Source organism: Meriones unguiculatus, chromosome 10 (assembly GCF_030254825.1).
Source record: "Meriones unguiculatus strain TT.TT164.6M chromosome 10, Bangor_MerUng_6.1, whole genome shotgun sequence".
Classification (NCBI taxonomy): Eukaryota; Metazoa; Chordata; class Mammalia; order Rodentia; family Muridae; genus Meriones; species Meriones unguiculatus.
This window is the reverse complement of record NC_083358.1, coordinates 21,138,438-21,156,369: the sequence shown is the minus strand read 5'-3', so window position 1 is coordinate 21,156,369 and position 17,932 is coordinate 21,138,438. Positions and strand designations below refer to the sequence as shown.

Here is a 17,932-nt window from a genome sequence, read left to right as displayed (position 1 = left end):
TACAAATCTGACTTTCTAGTTCTTTCTCTTTGTTTGGCTTTCTGAGGGAGTGCCACGTTCAGGGGGTTCAGGCGCAATTCCTTTTGCCCCCCCCACACACGTGGAAGTTCATGTTACCATACTCATCATTTATTACCTGTCTCTTTAAATAGCCTGCGTCTTGGTAAGCGGGGACCTTTGCCTTCCTTTTCAATATGATGGGTGTGTGTTCATTTACCCGTGTTCACTGTGGCTGTGTCAGATGGCCATCTGAAGACTTAGGGTGCACTGTTGATAGATAGCTTCTTGTGTTCTTCCTGCACTGTGGTTAAATTCCCCCCTGATATTAGGTCAGCATCATTTTCCAGTCATAGTCATCTTCTTCATTTACTGAATACTTGCTGTGTTTCAGGCACTAATCTAGATACTTCCTGTGCAAACAAGTATTATGGAGTCCTTCCAAGCTCTCTAGGACATTGGCACCAATATCATAATCTCAATTGTAGCTGCCTTTAATCCCAACACTTGGAAAGTAGAGGCAGGTGGATTTCTATGAGTAAGAGGCCAATCTGGTTTGAGTTTCAGGCCAGCCAGGGCTACTCGGTGAGAACCTGTCTCAACCAAACAAAACAAAGCAAATCTCCACTTTAGACATTTGGGACAGTTCACACAGAAGTTACCTTATTTCCTCTGGAGACAGGGGGCACTATACTGAGAACTGAAAGCCAGGTAGCCAGTCCCAGAGCCAGCCCTTGGCCCATGCTGGCTTTCTCCTGTGGGTGGTAGGTGTAGGGATGACAAGGATAGAGTGTGTCAGGGGGCGGGGGTGGCAGCTGTGTGGGATTGGGTCCAAGAATACCTCTGGTCACATTTTGCGTCTGTCTTTCATGTTTTGAATCTTTGGAACAAACAAGCCAACAACCCAGGAGGCCTGAAAATGCAGCTCGGTTGGTAGAGTTCTTGCCTAGCACGCACGAGGCCCTGGTGTCTGTTCCCCATTATCACATAAGTAGGCGGCGCGTGCCTGTCATCTTTGATAGGCGGAGGCAGAAGGAGCTGAAGTACGAGACCTTTGAAGACTGCACAATTTGAATCCAGACTGGGCCTCATGAGATTGTTCCTAAAAATGTCCAAACCAAACAACAAACAGACAGGAAATAGGCTTGACCAGAACTTGGCTGCCTGTGGTCTGTGTTGGTGAATGTCTTCCCGTGCAGGGTGAGGATGAAATCTCTAGAAACTTCACTACCACAAAGCATTCTGAACACTTAAACAGTTTAGGAGGTATTTTCCTTTCATCTCCAGCTCTTATTTCCCTGAGTGTGCATGAACTTATCTTTATTGCATATGTTCGATACAAGTCTCTAGGTTATTTGTCGTTCCCGTCCCAACAGCCTCTGTTAAAACAAATGCAACCCTTATAGATAGATTGCAATAAGATAAACACATTTGTATCGATCTCAAAGTAGTTCTTAATAGCAGTTTCCCAAACTTGCTGATTGATAAGTCTACCATGGGGAACTGTATCCCTATGAAAACAAAAGAAGTCCAGAACTCCCAAATATCTAGTTACAGAATCACCTCTGACATTACCCGAGTATAATTTTGCCTAAAGGACATGTACTGTATAAGTTTGAAATAACTTTTAAATACAATTGTCAAGTGTTCAAACCCACAAATGTTTATGCACAGATGATTCTGGACATTAAGAGTTTAAAGAGACCAGCCCAGTGGTGATGGCTTATGACTTTAATCCCAGCACACAGGAGGCAGAGGCTGGCTGGTCTCTGAGTTCAAGGACAGCCTGGTCTGCAAGTTCCAGGACAGCAGGGATACATAGAAAAGTCCTGTCCAGAAAACCAGACTGACTGACTGACTGAATGAATGAATGAATGAATGACTAAATGAATGAGTGAATAAATAAATAAATAGAGTATAGTATTTATTATATGGCTGTGTTCTGACAGCTGTAACAAAATTCATGAGGCAATTAACTTAAAAAGAATAGGTTTAGCTGGGCAGTGGTGGCGCATACCTTTAATCCCAGCACTTGGAAGGCAGAGGCAGGTGGATCTCTGTGAGTTTGAGGCCAGCCTGGTCTACAAAAGTGAGTCGAGGACAGCCAAAGCTACAGAAAAACCCTGTCTCGGAAAACCAAAAAATGAAAGAAAGAAAAGAAAATATTTTGTGTTTTTGGTTCTGGAGGCTCAAGACCAAATGACACTGTTATTTTGTCCTCCGGCACATCAGAGCAGGAACATAGGAGAGTAAGCCACTTGTCCTATGCTACAAAAAGCAAAGATGAGACTGGGGTCGCACAGTATTCTTCAAGGACACTCCTTCTGTGGTCTGAAGACTGCCATTAGGCATTAGGAAGCAAGCTCTTAAGCACAGGACAGGGTGGGCAGTCAGCGTCCAGACAATAGCACTGTCAGGTGTTCTTGGCTTATGTTTTAGCTGTCCCTGGAACATGTAATTTCCCATTGAGAATGAGTCATCAAATTAGAATGTAGACGGCCTTTAGAAGAGGGGATAGACTGAACTGTTACACTCATATGTCTTCCGGATCACCTCATTTTGTGAATCTTCTTTCCTTTTAGGACCCTTTCCCTGGACCCCAGCCAGAAATGCTCGTGTTTCCCAAGTCTCACCAGGGTCCCAGAAGACAGAAACGAGACTGGGTCATCCCTCCCATCAGTTGCCCAGAGAATGAAAAGGGCCCGTTCCCTAAAGATCTGGTTCAGGTGGGGAAGGAAGGTGGTAGAGAGGGGCTGAGAGAGAAGAAGATGAAAAGACTCAACGTCAAGATCTTTCCCTGCCAATTCTCTTTTGTTTCTGTTTTGTGTTCAGATCAAATCCAACAGGGACAAAGAAACGAAGGTTTTCTACAGCATCACAGGCCAAGGAGCGGACAGACCCCCTGTGGGTGTGTTTATCATTGAGAGGGAAACAGGCTGGCTGAAAGTGACACAGCCTCTGGATAGAGAAGATATTCCCAAGTACATCGTGAGTTTCTTAGATACTTGTTGACAATTGGGTAACAATTGTGAAATTTGAAGCTGACCTGTGTTTTATGCCCAGATCGGATGCCTTGGACATTAGCTTAAGTTACCTCTGGGTGTGTTGATAAAGTGAAGACAAGAGAATGATTTGGGATGGTTAGTTCTTGTTGCTGTTGTTCCTTACAGGACAAAAGTGGGGATTCTTTACATCCTACATGAGCATAGATAATGTGGTCAGAGTAGGCCTGGAGAGATGGCTCAGTGGTTTAGAGCACTTGTTGCACTTGTGGGGAATCTGGAGTTCAGTTCCCAGCCTCGCATCAGGTAACTCACAACCACCTGAAACTCCAGCTCCAGAGGTTCTGATAACCTCCATGGATAACTGCATGAAAGTACATGTGAATACACACACACAGAGAGACATATACATACACAGATATGCATAAATTAAAAGATGCCAGCTTGGCTGGAGAGATGGCTTAGTGGTTAAGAGCACTGATTCTCTTGTAGAAGACCTGGGTTTGAGTCTCCACACCTATGTGACAGCTTTTAACCATCTGTAACCCCAGTTCCAGGGGATCCAGTGCCTCTATGGGTTCCATGTTCCCATATGTTACACATACATACCTGCAGGCAAAACATTATACATGTTAAAAGAGGGGGATTGTTGGAGAGATGGCTCGGCCTCTTCCAGAGGACCCTGGTTCAGTTCGCAGCGCTCACATGGCCGCTCACAACTGTCTGTAACTCCAGTTCCAAGTGATCTGACACCCTCACACAGGCATAAATGCAGACAAAACAGCAGTGCATGTAAAATGAAAGCAGTAAATCTCTTTTTAGAAGGTGTCAACTTGTTCTTGAGGCTGGTGACAAGTTTATTACCTAGACAAAATGTGTTCAGATGATGATGACAGAGAGCAAATGCTACTTCTGGGATCTGGTTCCAATGTGATCTGAGGGAAGAGGGAGCTAAGCTGTAGATGCTGTATGTAGAAAAAGCTCAGAGGAACATTAGACTGACGTCTGGAGAAAAATTACCCCCGCTGACGTGAGTCTGTGTGTACACTGCTGTACAGCTCAACCAGTGCTCTCAACACTGAACTATCTCTCCAGCCAAGCTGACATCTCATGTATATCTGTGTATGTACGCACCTGTGTGTGTGTAATCATACATGCTTTCGGGCAGTTATCCAAGAGCCTCTGGAGCTGGAGTTTCAGGTGTCCAGATTCTCTACAAGCGTACGCAGTACAGACTCATACAATGGGTGGCGTGCTCGCTAGCCTTGAGACTTAACTCGCTGTGAGTTCATTAAGCAGCAACGCATGGTGCAGGAAATTCTCACACTCTAGCCAGACTCCCTCTCCTGGCTCTTCTTCCCAGTCAGGGTGTAAGCAGCCCTCACTTGGCTCTCTTGCAGCTCTATTCTCATGCTGTGTCATCAAATGGGGAAGCAGTGGAGGACCCCATGGAGATTGTGATCACAGTGACGGATCAGAACGACAACAGGCCGGAGTTCATCCAGGAGGTCTTTGAGGGATCTGTCGACGAAGGTGCTGTTCCAGGTAAATCAGTCTCAAGGAACTGAGTATCCAGAAAGGCACTTGGGTTCTTTGGACCTCGAAGTACGGCATTAGAACTTGGGGGTCAGGTCACTGAAGTTCAGGCATGTGCTTTGGAAGCCACTGTGCGGGATGAGGTGGAAGTGCGGGGGAGCAGATACAGCATTCTGCCTACAGAAACATGTAGAAATAGAAACAATAAGAAGAACAATTTCCCTAGGGCGGGGCGTGCATGCAACTCTAGTTCCAGGGGACGGATGCACCCTTCTGGCCTTTATGGGCACCTGCATATGTTGTTGTTAATAATAAAAACCACAGTAATGACGATAATTATTAAAAATAAAAATATTAAAAGAAATAAAATAAGAACTAGTAGAAGGAAAAGAGAAGGCCCAACACTGTCTTTCTTCCTCACACCACACCTGAATTATAGACTGAACACAGCTTTGGTGCTCCCTTCCCTGGCAGTTTGATGAGAATTTTAGAAATAAAAACTGTGATAAAGTGTGGTTATCTCCTAGACTAGGGTTGTCCTAGAGTAGTCATGAGCGGATCCCAATGTAGTGATTGCAACCTGTTTACATCTTCTCTCCTTCGACACTTCCAGGAACCTCCGTGATGCAGGTCTCCGCCACTGACGCGGATGACGACGTGAACACCTACAATGCCGCCATCGCCTACACCATCCTTAGCCAAGATCCGGAGCTGCCGCACAAAAACATGTTCACCGTCAACAGGGACACAGGGGTCATCAGTGTGCTCACCTCTGGGCTGGACCGAGAGGTAGGGCAGGGCTCAGGAGGATGGCAGTGGGAGTGGAAGGCAAATGCACACTGAATCCCACAGACAGTGCGGCCCTCTCGTAGTCAGTCAGTGTGAGTGGCTCAGCTCGGCATCTCAATTCCTGCCCGGAAGCTCTGTGTCTGGAGGCGGGCAGCCTGGGCGGCACATGGTCAAATAGTTCCGTACCTGTATGCAGGGGGCTGCACTGGGCTTGGGGTGGCTCTGGAGCGGGCGCTGATGCCATGTGTTTGATGCCTGCAGAGTTATCCTACATATACTCTGGTGGTTCAAGCTGCTGACCTTCAAGGTGAAGGCTTGAGCACAACAGCAAAAGCTGTGATCACCGTCCTGGATATTAACGACAACGCTCCCATCTTCAACCCAACCATGGTAATTCTGCGGCTTCTTAGTTCCATGAAAGGTTCTTTATTGTTTGCAAGCCAAGTTTTGCCTCTGTGCATGGGTGAACCCTTTGAAACCTCTTTCCCGGGTTAGTGAATGTGAACTCTCAGCTTAGAAAACCACTGTCCTGGAGTAGCTACTGCCTTTGAGATCTTTCTTTCATCCTTGGCCTGGGGTCCCTTGGCACAGGGCTGTGTATTGCCAAAAGCCCCTGAAGAATTCATGTCCTTAATTCTGCCTCTTTATAGATAGCCTTTGTGGGTCTCACTTATTCATCACATTTTCTGAGTTTACCTTCCACCCTGTTTTACACACTGGGGATGTGTCAACACAAAGCTGACAAGTTTTCTATTCTTGTGGAATTTACCATTTATAGGAATTATTATTTGCGGGGGGGGGAGGGATGGTTTGAGCCAGATCTTATTATGTGACCCAGCCTGGCCTCCAACTCAATATATCTTCTAAATGCTGGTTTATAGCTGTAAGATGCCATACCCCGCTTTGTAAGAATTACTGAGACACACATACACACACACACACACTTTCAATTAAATTAAAATTGTATTGCCCAGTTTGGCAGGCAGATATGTAATGCCGTGCTCAGCTTTTTAGTTTTGGAAGAGAATGTTGTACTTTACTGAGTCAGTTAGAAGTTGATTTAGTGGTTAGTTAGCAGAGGCCTGAGTAGTGTAGATTCAACAACATAGGATTGACCTGATTTATTTTCCTCTTAGGTCACAAAAGGCCCAGGGATAATTGTTCCTTCATCATTTATCTTTTTCACTGGTTGCTAATAGAAATTAGAGAGTAGATAGGAGTTGGGGCAAATAGCACACGTGTCTTAGGATCACAGTCAGCAGACAATGGGGCCAGCAATGGTTCTTGTAGCCAGGGCCTTGGCAAACTACTTCAGGTGTTTATGAAGGCCTACTCCTAGGATAGTTACCTCCAGTCTTGGAGACTCATGCACTTGTCTTGACCTTACTTGTCCTACCTATGTTCTCCAGGCTTGGGTCCTGGCTCCATGCTCACTATCGTCTTGTCACTAATGACCCGGTTTGTCCTTTGCTCTGCAGTATGTGGGTCAAGTGCCCGAGAATGAGGCCAATGCCTATATCACCACACTCAAAGTGACCGACAACGATGCCCCCCACACTCCAGCATGGGAGGCCGTGTACACCATAGTCAATGATCCCGAACAACAGTTTGTTATCACCACAGACCCCATGACCAACGATGGCATTCTGAAAACAGCCAAGGTTTGTATGGTGCTTGGTGAATGATGTGTCAGTAGCTGGACCTCCTTTATCCCATAGAGACAGGGACTGGGGAGAAAGGTAGGGAGTCTGAGGGTGATACTCACAGAGCTTGGAGAAACTCTCTTGGCTGTCTTGTTAGGCAAGTATGCCCCCCCCCAATTTATGTGTATAATGTTCTTTCTGCACCAGATCTCATTGTAGATGGTTATGAGCCACCATGTGGTTACAGGGAATTGAACCTCAGGACCTCTGGAAGAGCAGCCAGTGTTCTTAACCTCTGAGCCATCTTTCCATCCCCAAGGGTGGCTCTTTTGAAAAATGTCCTAAAGCCTGGGGGTAGGCAGCAGCTCTCAACCTTGGGTCCTGACCCCTTTTGAGGGGACCTAAGACCCTTGGAAAACACAGATATTTACATTGTGATTCATAACAGTAGCAAATTTACAATTATGAAGTAACAACAAAAGTAATTTTCACCACTACGCGAGGAACTGTATTAAAGGGTCATGGCCTTAGGAAGGGTGAGAACCACTGGGCTAGAAAAACAATGGCTCAATGGTTAAGAGCACTTGTTGGTCAGCAAAGGACCTGGGTTTAGTAACCAGTGTCTACATGGCAGGTCACAACTGCTGGTAAATCTTTGGAAAATGCCCAGAAACATGTCTAAACTGAAAGTGGGGATGACTTACTAGTTGAATTTAGCAAAAGTTAATAGGTGCCAAGAGGGTCTTTAGAGCATTAATGTCCTCTTCAGCAAATGAGCAACCGTGTTTGAGAAGTACTGTCAATCATAATGGTAGCTGAGCAGCTGGGGTTGGCACAAACCTTATTCCCGGCACTTAGGAGGCAGAGCCTCCTAACAGATTGAGGGCAGCCTGGTCTACGGATCGAGTTCCAGGAGCCCCAGGGCTACACAGAGAAACCCTGTCTTGAAAAACAAAACAAAAAGAACAACAAAAAGTTGTAGCTGAAATTAAATTCTCTTGACTAAACATTTTTTTAAATAATTTATTATTTTATGTACATTGGTGTTTTGCATGCATGTATGTCTATGTGAGGGTGTCAGAAGCACTGGGACTGGAATTACAGACAGGTGTGAGCTGCCATGTGAGTGCTGGGAATTGATCTTGGGTCCTGGAAGAGTAGTCAGTGCTCTTAACTGCTGAGCCATCTTCCAGCTCCTCCCCTTCCCTAAGCATTTTATTTGTTCTATGGCAATGGTAATTGACTTCAGGGCCTTGAGCATGCTGGACAAATGAGTCACCACTGAGTCACACACCCAATCCCTGATATTTTAACTTTTTTTTTCTCCTGTTCTCTAGGGCCTGGACTTTGAAGCCAAGCAGCAGTACATTCTATATGTGACAGTGGTGAATGTGGACCCCTTTGAGGGATCTCTTGCCCCTTCCACGGCCACGGTCACTGTGGAGGTGATAGATGTGAATGAAGCCCCCATCTTTGTGCCTCCTGAGAAGGTAGTGGAAGTGCCTGAGGACTTTGGTGTGGGTCTGGAAATCACATCTTATACCGCCCGAGAGCCCGACACATTCATGGAGCAGAAGATTACGTAAGTAGGAGCATTTTCAATGGCGAGTATTGAATGGGAATTGGTATGTATTTATACTTTGTTTTGTTTTTTTGCTTGTTTTGTTTTGTTTTGTTTTGAGACAGGGTCTCTCTATGTAGTCCTCACTGTCCTGGAACTTGCCTTGTAAACCAAGCTTGGCCTGGAACTCAGAGATCCTTCTGCTTCTACCTCCTTAGTACTGGGACTAAAGGCATGTGCCACCATGCCCAACTGCTTTATTGTTTTTTTTTAAACATATAATTTATGTAACTATAAATGCAATCATTTGTCATGTAATGATAATACATTCTGAGGTAATGTGTCCATGACAGGTTTGTGGGAACTTTGCATAGGTTGTGAAGCAAAGATGGCTGCAGTTTCACTGAGGAATTGCCATTATGTGGGCAGCCAATGGGAGTCGGTTCTTCTGCCATGTAGATCCTAGGCTTTGCAGTAAGCACCTTTCCCCACTGAGATGCACCCCACACCCCATCCCTAACCCACCACATTTTTTACTAGAGGACCAGAGCTCAGTTCTCAACACTGGAGGCTCACAACACCTGTAACTCCAGTAACAGATGTAACCCCGGGAGTTGATGCCTCTTCTGACCTCTTGCACCATGTGACACACACACATATATCCAGGCACACACATACATAAATAATAGAAACATATATCTTGAAAGCAGTAACCATGTGACAAGTGACGAGGACCCGTGACCTTCAGTTCCATCCTGCTTGCTGTTCCTACTCTAAGGTGAGCTTGTGTCCTCAGGTATCGGATTTGGAGGGATACTGCCAACTGGCTGGAGATTAACCCAGAGACTGGTGTCATTTCCACTCGGGCTGAGATGGACAGAGAAGACACCGAGCATGTGAAGAACAGCACGTACACAGCTCTCATCATTGCCACCGATGATGGTATGGAATTTAGTGGCCCCATCTGCATTGTGGCCTGGGCCCCATCACTCTCCGGCTTGCTTGCCCCCTTTGCCTTGGCCTTTCTTTTTTGGAGTCACAATTTCACGCCTTTTCCTTTATCCGTAAAAGAATAGTTGGTAACACGATTCCAAAATTTAGATCAAGTAGAGTTTTCCTTTGTTCTTGTCCATCTCTGCACTTGAAATTCACTCCTTCTATGGGAACTTGGGTTTGTATCCCAGATCCGTGGCTGTGAACTTATTATTATTATTTTAACCTTCAATTTTTTCTTTTCCTTCCTTCCTTTGTTTCTAAGATTTATTATGTATATAGTGTTCTGCTTACAGGTACACCTGCACACCAGAAGAGGCACCAGATCTCATTATAGATGGTTGTGAGCCACCATGTGGTTGCTGGGAATTGAACTTAGGACCTGTGGAAGAGCAGCCAGTGCTCTTAACCACTGAGCCATCCCTCCAGCCCCTTATTTTAAATTTTATATGTATGAGTATTTTGCCTGCCTCTATGTCTGTTTACTACATTTGTTCTTGCTGTTCATAGAAGTCAGAAGATCCCTTGGAACTTGAGTCACAGACAATTCTGAGCTACTGTGGGTGCTGAAAACTGAACCCAGGTCTTCTGTAAGACTAACAAGCATTCTTATTCACTCAGCCATCTCTTCAGCAAATGAGAATTGACCACCTTTTTTTTTTTTTTTTTTTTTGAGAAATGGTTTCACTATATGAACATACCATGTATCCCAGAAGGCCTCAAATTTGAGGTATCCCTTCCTTGCCACATCCTGTGAGGTTCTAAGATTCCAAATGAGTGCTACCACACTTGGCTTTTTCTTGTTAAAAGATCTGCTGGAGCCAGATTTATATAGGAGGCTGAGGCAGGAGGATTATAATTCCAAAGGCTACATAGTGACACTTTGTCTCAAAAGCAATGAACCCTAAAACTTAAATGGATGAGTAGTGTTACACTAGCAAAGAAGAAAGCTGCCTCTGATATGAAGAATATTCCAAGACATTGTACACAAGCTGTGCCATAGCCTTGTCAGAAAGCGGGGACACAGGGTCCCTGACAGGCTAAGTCAAAATCCGACCTTTCAGAAGGTGATGGTATCGCTTAACTGTGACAGCCTTTCTGTTTTCTCTTAGGCTCGCCGATTGCCACCGGCACAGGGACTCTTGTCCTGATCCTGTCTGACGTCAATGACAATGCTCCCATCCCAGAACCTCGAAGCATGCAGTTCTGCCAGAGGAACCCACAGCCCCATGTCATCAACATCATCGACCCGGACCTTCCCCCCAACACGTCCCCTTTCACTGCTGAACTCACCCACGGGGCCAGTGTCAACTGGACCATCGAGTACAACGACCCAGGTGTGAAGTCTAGCTCCGTGTTCAGAGAGGCTCTGCCTGTCCCGCTTCCGCCTCCCACTTGAGGATTTCCCTCCCTTCCAGCTCCAGGCGGACCCCCCCTTATCTATAGGGCCTTATATTTGGCCCTAGTTCCCTCTACATTTCATGCATGCGCCTTTCCCTCTAAGACATACTGCAGGGTAATGAGAACCCCGAGCGGTTCCTTCACCTGGCCCTGGGTGTAGGGTGTATCCACTTCCCTACGCATTTCCATCTAGGGAGCTTTCTGTTCTTTCCCTTCCCCCACTCTCACCATTTCTCTGTTTCCCGTTTCCCAGGACAAGAGTCTCTCATTCTAAAGCCGAAAAAGCCCTTAGGGTTTGGCGAGTACAAAATCAATCTCAAGCTCATGGATAACCAGAACAAGGACCAGGTGACCACGCTGGACGTGCTCGTGTGCGACTGCGAGGGGGCTGTCCACAACTGCATGAAGTCGGGATACGTGGAAGCTGGGTTGCAAGTGCCTGCCATCCTGGGGATCCTCGGCGGGATCCTGGCTCTGCTGAGTGAGTGCCGCCGGCAGGTGCAGCCTCGAGAACTGAGAAGGGCCATTTCAAGGAAGAGCTTGTTGTTAGGGTACAGAATGAGCTGGTGACGAGGCAGAGAGGGACCCGGGATCCTTCTGTTCTGTTTCTTTCTGTGCCTCCTACGGTTGTGTGCGTGCACGTCACCTGTGCCCCCAGTCAAGTGGGAACTCAGACCCGGGATGCCTGGTGAGGATCCCCAGAGGCTTCATGCTGACCCAGTCCCCAAGTGATACTGAGCTTGCAGGCCCACGTGTGTGGGAGTAAGGTCGTGGCATGCCATCCTCATGAGCACGGTGCGGGTTGGCTGCTACCGTCATCTCCCCATTCCACCTTGGAGGGCAGATGAGAGAGGGAGTTGAAGGCCACCTAACTGCAAGCTGTCGACATCACTACCGCTCACGTCCCCCGGGCCCCAGTGAGCCCAAAAAATGCGTGCGAGGCAGAGAAAGTGGACGGTGGGGTGAGCAATGAGAATGGCCGAAAAGATGAAGGAGAGTGAAGATGATGGAGGGAATCTGGCCATTTCTCTCCATCAAAGCTTTTTATTTCTTTAGATTTGTTTCATTAAACTTGGCTAAAGTTGGGAAGATTCTCCTATCAGACATCTAAAGCAGAAGTGGTGCCAGGAACCAGATATCCAACTTGTTTATTATTTTGTTGTGTTTTTTGAGAGTCTCCTCTGTAGTCCAGGCTGGTCTGGAACTTATTATGTAGCCCAGGCTAGATCTAAGGTAGTCCTCCTTCAAGTGGCTACGCACCTGCCAGCTGCCTGCCGTTGCCACCCTTCGGTCTTCCTTGCCTGCGGCTCATCCCTCTTTCCCTGTCTTCCCTGTCTCCAGTTCTGGTCCTGCTGCTCCTACTGTTTCTACGGAGGAGAACCGTGGTCAAAGAGCCCCTGCTGCCCCCAGATGATGACACCCGGGACAACGTGTATTACTACGACGAAGAAGGAGGTGGAGAAGAGGACCAGGTGGGCTTTAAAGCTGTAGAACTTTAACTCTGATTGAGGGGTGTCAGATAAGCTATTTGAGTGAGTCACCTCCACTGTGCTGCTGATGGAGCACAGAACCCTATGACTCAGTGGTACACAAGAAGTCAGGTGTCTTCTTCCCCAGACACTTTTGTGTTCTCTGCAGCAGTTTTTGATGGCATCGAGGCTCAGACCATCTGCATCAGTGAGGATTCAGCTAATCAGGCAGAGTTTTGCTGAAAGGCCCTGTGTCTAGGTGTGCTGTGAGGTAGCCTCATGTGGATTGCAGGAGGCAGCACCCTTACTGTCTTGTTGCCTGAATCCCCTCACCTGACAGAGCCCATTATTGACAGACAGGAGACTACTTACGTCAGCTGTGGTGGGGAGGAAGGGACTGAGCGTTTGTCAAGCTATAACCTAATAGTCCTATGAAAGGAGTAAGACACAATAGTTTGGGATCATAGGATCCCCGAGGGCTCTCGTTTCTTTTAGTTTGAATTAGGATACTCTAAGTTTGGAAACTGTCATTTCCTATGTGTTTGGGCACATGCTCATGAACACCAGGCAGGGTAGTTTTGGCTTTGTCCTCTAGCACAGTCTGTGATGTCATGAAACAAACCCAGCCCTGTGTATGCAGCTGCTGCTTTTTTTACTTTTGCCATGCTTCTGCTCTTCTCTCTAGGACTTTGATTTGAGCCAGCTGCACAGGGGCCTGGATGCCCGACCTGAAGTAACTCGAAATGATGTGGCACCCACCCTCCTGAGTATGCCCCAGTATCGTCCCCGTCCTGCCAATCCTGATGAAATCGGGAACTTCATTGATGAAGTAAGTAGGCAAAGCTGTGAGCGCAGGCACAGTGCGTTTCTGAACTTACAACCAGGGAGAAAAACATTCCAAATGAGGAGAACCTTCAGAGTGTTGCCCTACGGGGTAGGGTCTGCCTGTCTGGATCCCCAAGACACAAGCAAGATCTACTTGGAGAGATTGACCTGATCTAGAAACAGTTCCAAAGTAAATTTAGTTTGGTTTCATGAATGAGTTCCCTGCATTCATTATAGCTCTGTGGGATAGTATCCTTGGGCATCTAAGGCAGCTCAAGAAGTAGGTAAAAAGCAGCTTCTGAGCAACCAACATAAATGCTGGGTGGGTGTGCGGGCTCCTATTTTTCAGTGTTCAGATTAGACCATCCTGAATGAGCAACCTCTAGCTAGGTTCAGTGGAAAAACCCTGTCTCAGTAAATAAGGGGAAGAGACGTTGAAGACTTGTGCTGCTGATATCAACCGTGGGCTTTCACATATACATGTGCACACATATGTAAACACAAATACACGATGTGCATGGCACATACAAAGTGTATCCCAGTTTACGCAAGGCCCATAAAAATAGCATCCATCATGTAACATACCTATATATTATTGTATGTGTCAGAAATATGTGTCAACTCTAATGGAAAAGCTTAAGCAGACAGTAGGAGATGTAGTTTGTTCTGATGGAAGACAAGGCTCAGCAGTCTAATCTGTTGTAGGTATAACATATAATTCTTCTACCTGCCTGTTCCATTATGTTGGTGTCTTATGGCCTTGAACTTATGATCCTCCTGAGTTCTGGGCTCAAAGGTGAGCGCCACCACTGCCTGGGGTCAGTTATATTTCTATTACTGTGCTCAGACACCATGAACAAGGCAATTTATAGAAGAAAGTCTGTATTCAGTTCTGATTTGGTTCTCCACAAGTTTAGGGTCCATGACTGTCATGGCAGCAGGCAGACATCTATGGCTGGGACTGAGAGCTCACGTTTTGATCCATAAGCAGGAGGCAGAGAGAAATAGGCAGAGAGACAGAGAGCAAGCTAACTGGGAATGACTGGTCTTTTAAAACCTCAAGCCTAGGCTGGACATTGGTGGTCCACGCCTTTAATCCCAGCATTCAGAGGCAAGTGGATCTCAGAGTTCCAGGCCAGACTGCTCTGAGTAATTGTCTCAAGGTGGAGGGCGGGGGAGGGCTTAAGCCTGTCCTCTGTAACACACCTCCTAATCCTTCCACGTAGTTCTAATGGGGACCAAGTATTCAAGCAGTATGTAAATGTGGGTGCCTTGTACTCTCTATGTGAACCTGGGGCTGGAGAGATGGCTCAGAGGTTAAGAGCACAGGCTATTTTTCCATAAGTCCTGAGTTCGATTCCCAGCAACTACATGGTGGCTCACAACCATCTATAATAAGAGTTGGAGCCCTCTTCTGGCATGTAGACACACATGCAGGCAAAAACTTTTAATAAATTTCTGATCCCCCGACTTCACCCCTCAGAATTAACATTTAAAAATAATAGTTGGCATCCATCCTTTGAGGATTTTTTTGGCTGAACTGTTATCTATATGTACCAGTATGATTGCTCTCACTCTTTTTAGCCTCTCTGCATCCTGACCAGTGGCATGCAACCCTTACTGTAGTTTCTGGGGACCTCATCCTGACAGGCAGTTGTCTTCTCCCTGACATATAACAACTTAAAATGATTTAGGAAAAGCATCCATGGCTTGTTCTTCTGTGCTGATGTGTATGCCTGTAACTTCTCCCTGGTTGCCTTTTCGTGTTTTGGGTGTTGCTTCCCTCAAATGCGTAGTAATAAACATGACACCCTTTCCTTTAGAACCTGAAGGCAGCCGACAGTGACCCTACGGCGCCCCCTTACGACTCTCTGTTGGTGTTTGACTATGAGGGGAGCGGTTCCGAAGCTGCTAGCCTCAGCTCCCTGAACTCCTCCGAGTCGGATCAGGACCAGGACTACGACTATCTGAACGAGTGGGGCAACCGCTTCAAGAAGCTGGCTGACATGTACGGCGGTGGAGAGGATGACTAGGGCTGGAAAGTGGCCTCCAGGCGGAGCCCTGGGAGATGCAGAAGAATGTTGCCAGTTCAGCTCCTTCCCTGGGTCTGTAGAAGAGACACTCATCTGAGATGCATGCAGTTTGCGGGCCCACTCAACTTACCAGCCTTCTGGTGTTGGGAAGGGTTTCACTTATTCTTGAATTTTTTTTTTTTTTTTTTAATTTTACATCCCCCTACCCCTCTACCCCTGCAGCCCTTTCCATGGATAGCAGTGAATCTGGGACTCTACAGTGAGCTCGAGCCCCAGTTCAAACTTTATTACTTTAAAATGACAGTTCGAGCATCAGAACTGTCGGCCCGCAGTGGCCGTTTTCCTTCATGTTTAAGAGGCAGGGGAGGGGATCTGCCCTACTTCTGTTTTACTGTGTAGAGACAGTGGTTTGTTTTTTTGTTTTTGAGCTACGGATCTAGGCAAGTGTCCTGCCCCAGACACAGCCCCCAGTCCTTTGCCCGACACTATTTTTTAATTATGTGCTTTCCCTCAATTATCATGTTTGTGTTCTGTATTCTAGTAGCCATGTGTGCTCCTGCATTCTGTTTCCCTGCCCAGGTGCTATTTCATGATGCAGAAATGACTGGGTGAGGGACAGGTATCTTGGTGTGAGCACAACTGAACTGGATAATGTGGGCTTCAAGAACCTTTCTTGGTTTTCCTTCCTCACCTCCAGAGTACTCACTTGAAATGGGCATTCCTTGTTCGGAGTTGCTGTTTCGTGGGTGAATGCCATAGTGGGATATGTTGCTTTGGCTTTCTACGAGATTCTGTGACCTGAGCATTCAGGAAGGTTTTCAGGCACCGCTTTTTTTTTTCTCTCTTATGTTTCTTTCACACCAACACAAAAGAACAATGTTCTCTGAGTCTCAGACTAGTGCCTAGAATGCTGCAGCCTAAGGAGAGAGAACGAGAAACTGACTGGGGAGCAGCAGCAAGTGTGACGCCGAGCCTGGCCAGTTAGCATACTCATGGCATGCTTGCACAGGTGGCCTGGCCTCTGTCCCAGAAAATGTCTGGAAGAATAACATCTCAACCAGTGTTCAGTGTTTCCTGGCTGGAATCTTTGTCCCTGTATTCCTGAAGCCCAGGAAACACCCCTCTATTGCCTGCTCTTCATGGTAGCTACAGAAAATGCTGGCTGATTTGAGTCCAAGCTGTCCAGTTCTAGGTACACAAAGAGACTATGCTAGGTGTGGTGGCACACACCTTGAATCCCAGCACTTGGGGGGCAGAGGCAGGCAGATTTCTGTGCGTTCGAGGCCAGCCTGATCTACACAGCAAGTTCCAGGACAACCAGGGCTACACAGAGAAATCCTATCTTGGGTTTCTTGGGGTCAGGGGAGAAGAAAAGGAAAAGAAAACTGAGGTATTAGAAATTGTGCATTTTCTCATAGGAGCTAGAAGAAAACACCATTCTAATGGGAGAAAGGTGGTGAGGGCCTTGATTTGAGTCTTTTCTTTTCATTTAAAATGCAAATCTCAGCTTTTTGATAACCGCTGAAAGAATTTCATTGAACGTGCTGTCCTCAGCTAATTTTGGAAGAAAACAGTGACTACTCAGCCACAAGAACTGTTGATTTCTCTGTAGTATAAATGTCTAATGTAGTCACTGTAGAGTGTCACTTGTATGTAGTTTGAGTGTATGTGTGTGGGTGCTGATAATTTTGTATTTTGTGGGGAGTGGAAAAGGTAAACAATTGAAACTGTTCTCTAAGATGCATTTTTATAAATTTTATTAAAGAGTTTTGTTAAACTGTTGTGAAGCTCATTTGATTTGACTCTACCAGAATTTCAAGAGAAACAAAAAGACAAAAGGTGAAGAGCTCAGTTAAAGCTTGGAAATGGGAACTTCCGGTTGAAATGATGTCTCCATGTTTTCCTACTTTCTACTTGGGGAGGAAATGCATTCACAGGGTCAGTGCTCAGAGCACCCATCCACGTGGTGTGTGGTGGGACCAGTCAGTGCCAAGGTCAGTGGGACAGAGGGAATCCCCCCACTGTGTGTGTATATGCACATGAGTGTGGTGGGGAGGGCAGAGGTGTCAGGTCCTCTGCAGCTAGTCATGGGTGCTTATGTGTCACCCCTGTGTGTGCTAGGAATGGAAGCGGAGTCCTGTAAGAGCGGCACGCACACAACCACGCAACCATCCTCTCGTATGCTTTTTTTTTTTTTCTGTATCAGTAGACCCAATTGACATTAGACAATTTCCTTGATAGCTGGAAGGCGTTACTGTCATGCACAAGGCAGTTCTCACGACAAGACTGCGACCCCCCCCCCCAAATGTCAATATGTTCCTGCTGAGAACCTTGGTGATAGGAGAGTATACCTTTTTTTTTTTTCTTTTAATAATATTATGAACAGTTTTTATCATGCTGTATACCATGTGTATACAGAGATATCCTTGAAGGCCAGAAGAAGGCATCAGATTCCCTGGAGCTGAAGTTACAGGCATTTGAAGATACATCTATCTGTATTGTAGCATTTATCAGAAACTTATTCCTTTATAGGGAAAAAAATAATAGCTCTCTGCACACGTGGGCCACATTTTTGCCCATCTAGGACAAAATGACACGTGTATAGACACCTGTTTTGGTACTTGCTTTAGATTCTTTTAGGAGTATGCCATGAAGTGGAATTGCCAGATTGTCTCTTTGGGAC

General features: G+C 46.3%; 1 protein-coding gene across 1 annotated transcript in view; it reads left to right on the top strand.

Moving 5' to 3' along the window:
* Nucleotides 1-17,031, top strand: part of Cdh1 (cadherin 1) — a 66,517-nt gene extending 49,486 nt beyond the window's left edge. Inside the window, exons 4-16 of the mRNA XM_021632484.2 lie at nt 2,580-2,723; nt 2,830-2,985; nt 4,400-4,544; nt 5,149-5,324; nt 5,586-5,714; nt 6,803-6,985; nt 8,305-8,549; nt 9,325-9,470; nt 10,634-10,858; nt 11,176-11,403; nt 12,264-12,394; nt 13,077-13,220; nt 15,040-17,031. Coding sequence (XP_021488159.1) covers nt 2,580-2,723; nt 2,830-2,985; nt 4,400-4,544; nt 5,149-5,324; nt 5,586-5,714; nt 6,803-6,985; nt 8,305-8,549; nt 9,325-9,470; nt 10,634-10,858; nt 11,176-11,403; nt 12,264-12,394; nt 13,077-13,220; nt 15,040-15,249 — 2,262 coding nt within the window. The 3' untranslated portion in view covers nt 15,250-17,031. The remainder of the gene's footprint in view (nt 1-2,579; nt 2,724-2,829; nt 2,986-4,399; nt 4,545-5,148; nt 5,325-5,585; nt 5,715-6,802; nt 6,986-8,304; nt 8,550-9,324; nt 9,471-10,633; nt 10,859-11,175; nt 11,404-12,263; nt 12,395-13,076; nt 13,221-15,039) is intronic.
* Nucleotides 17,032-17,932: the final 901 nt, after the last annotated feature.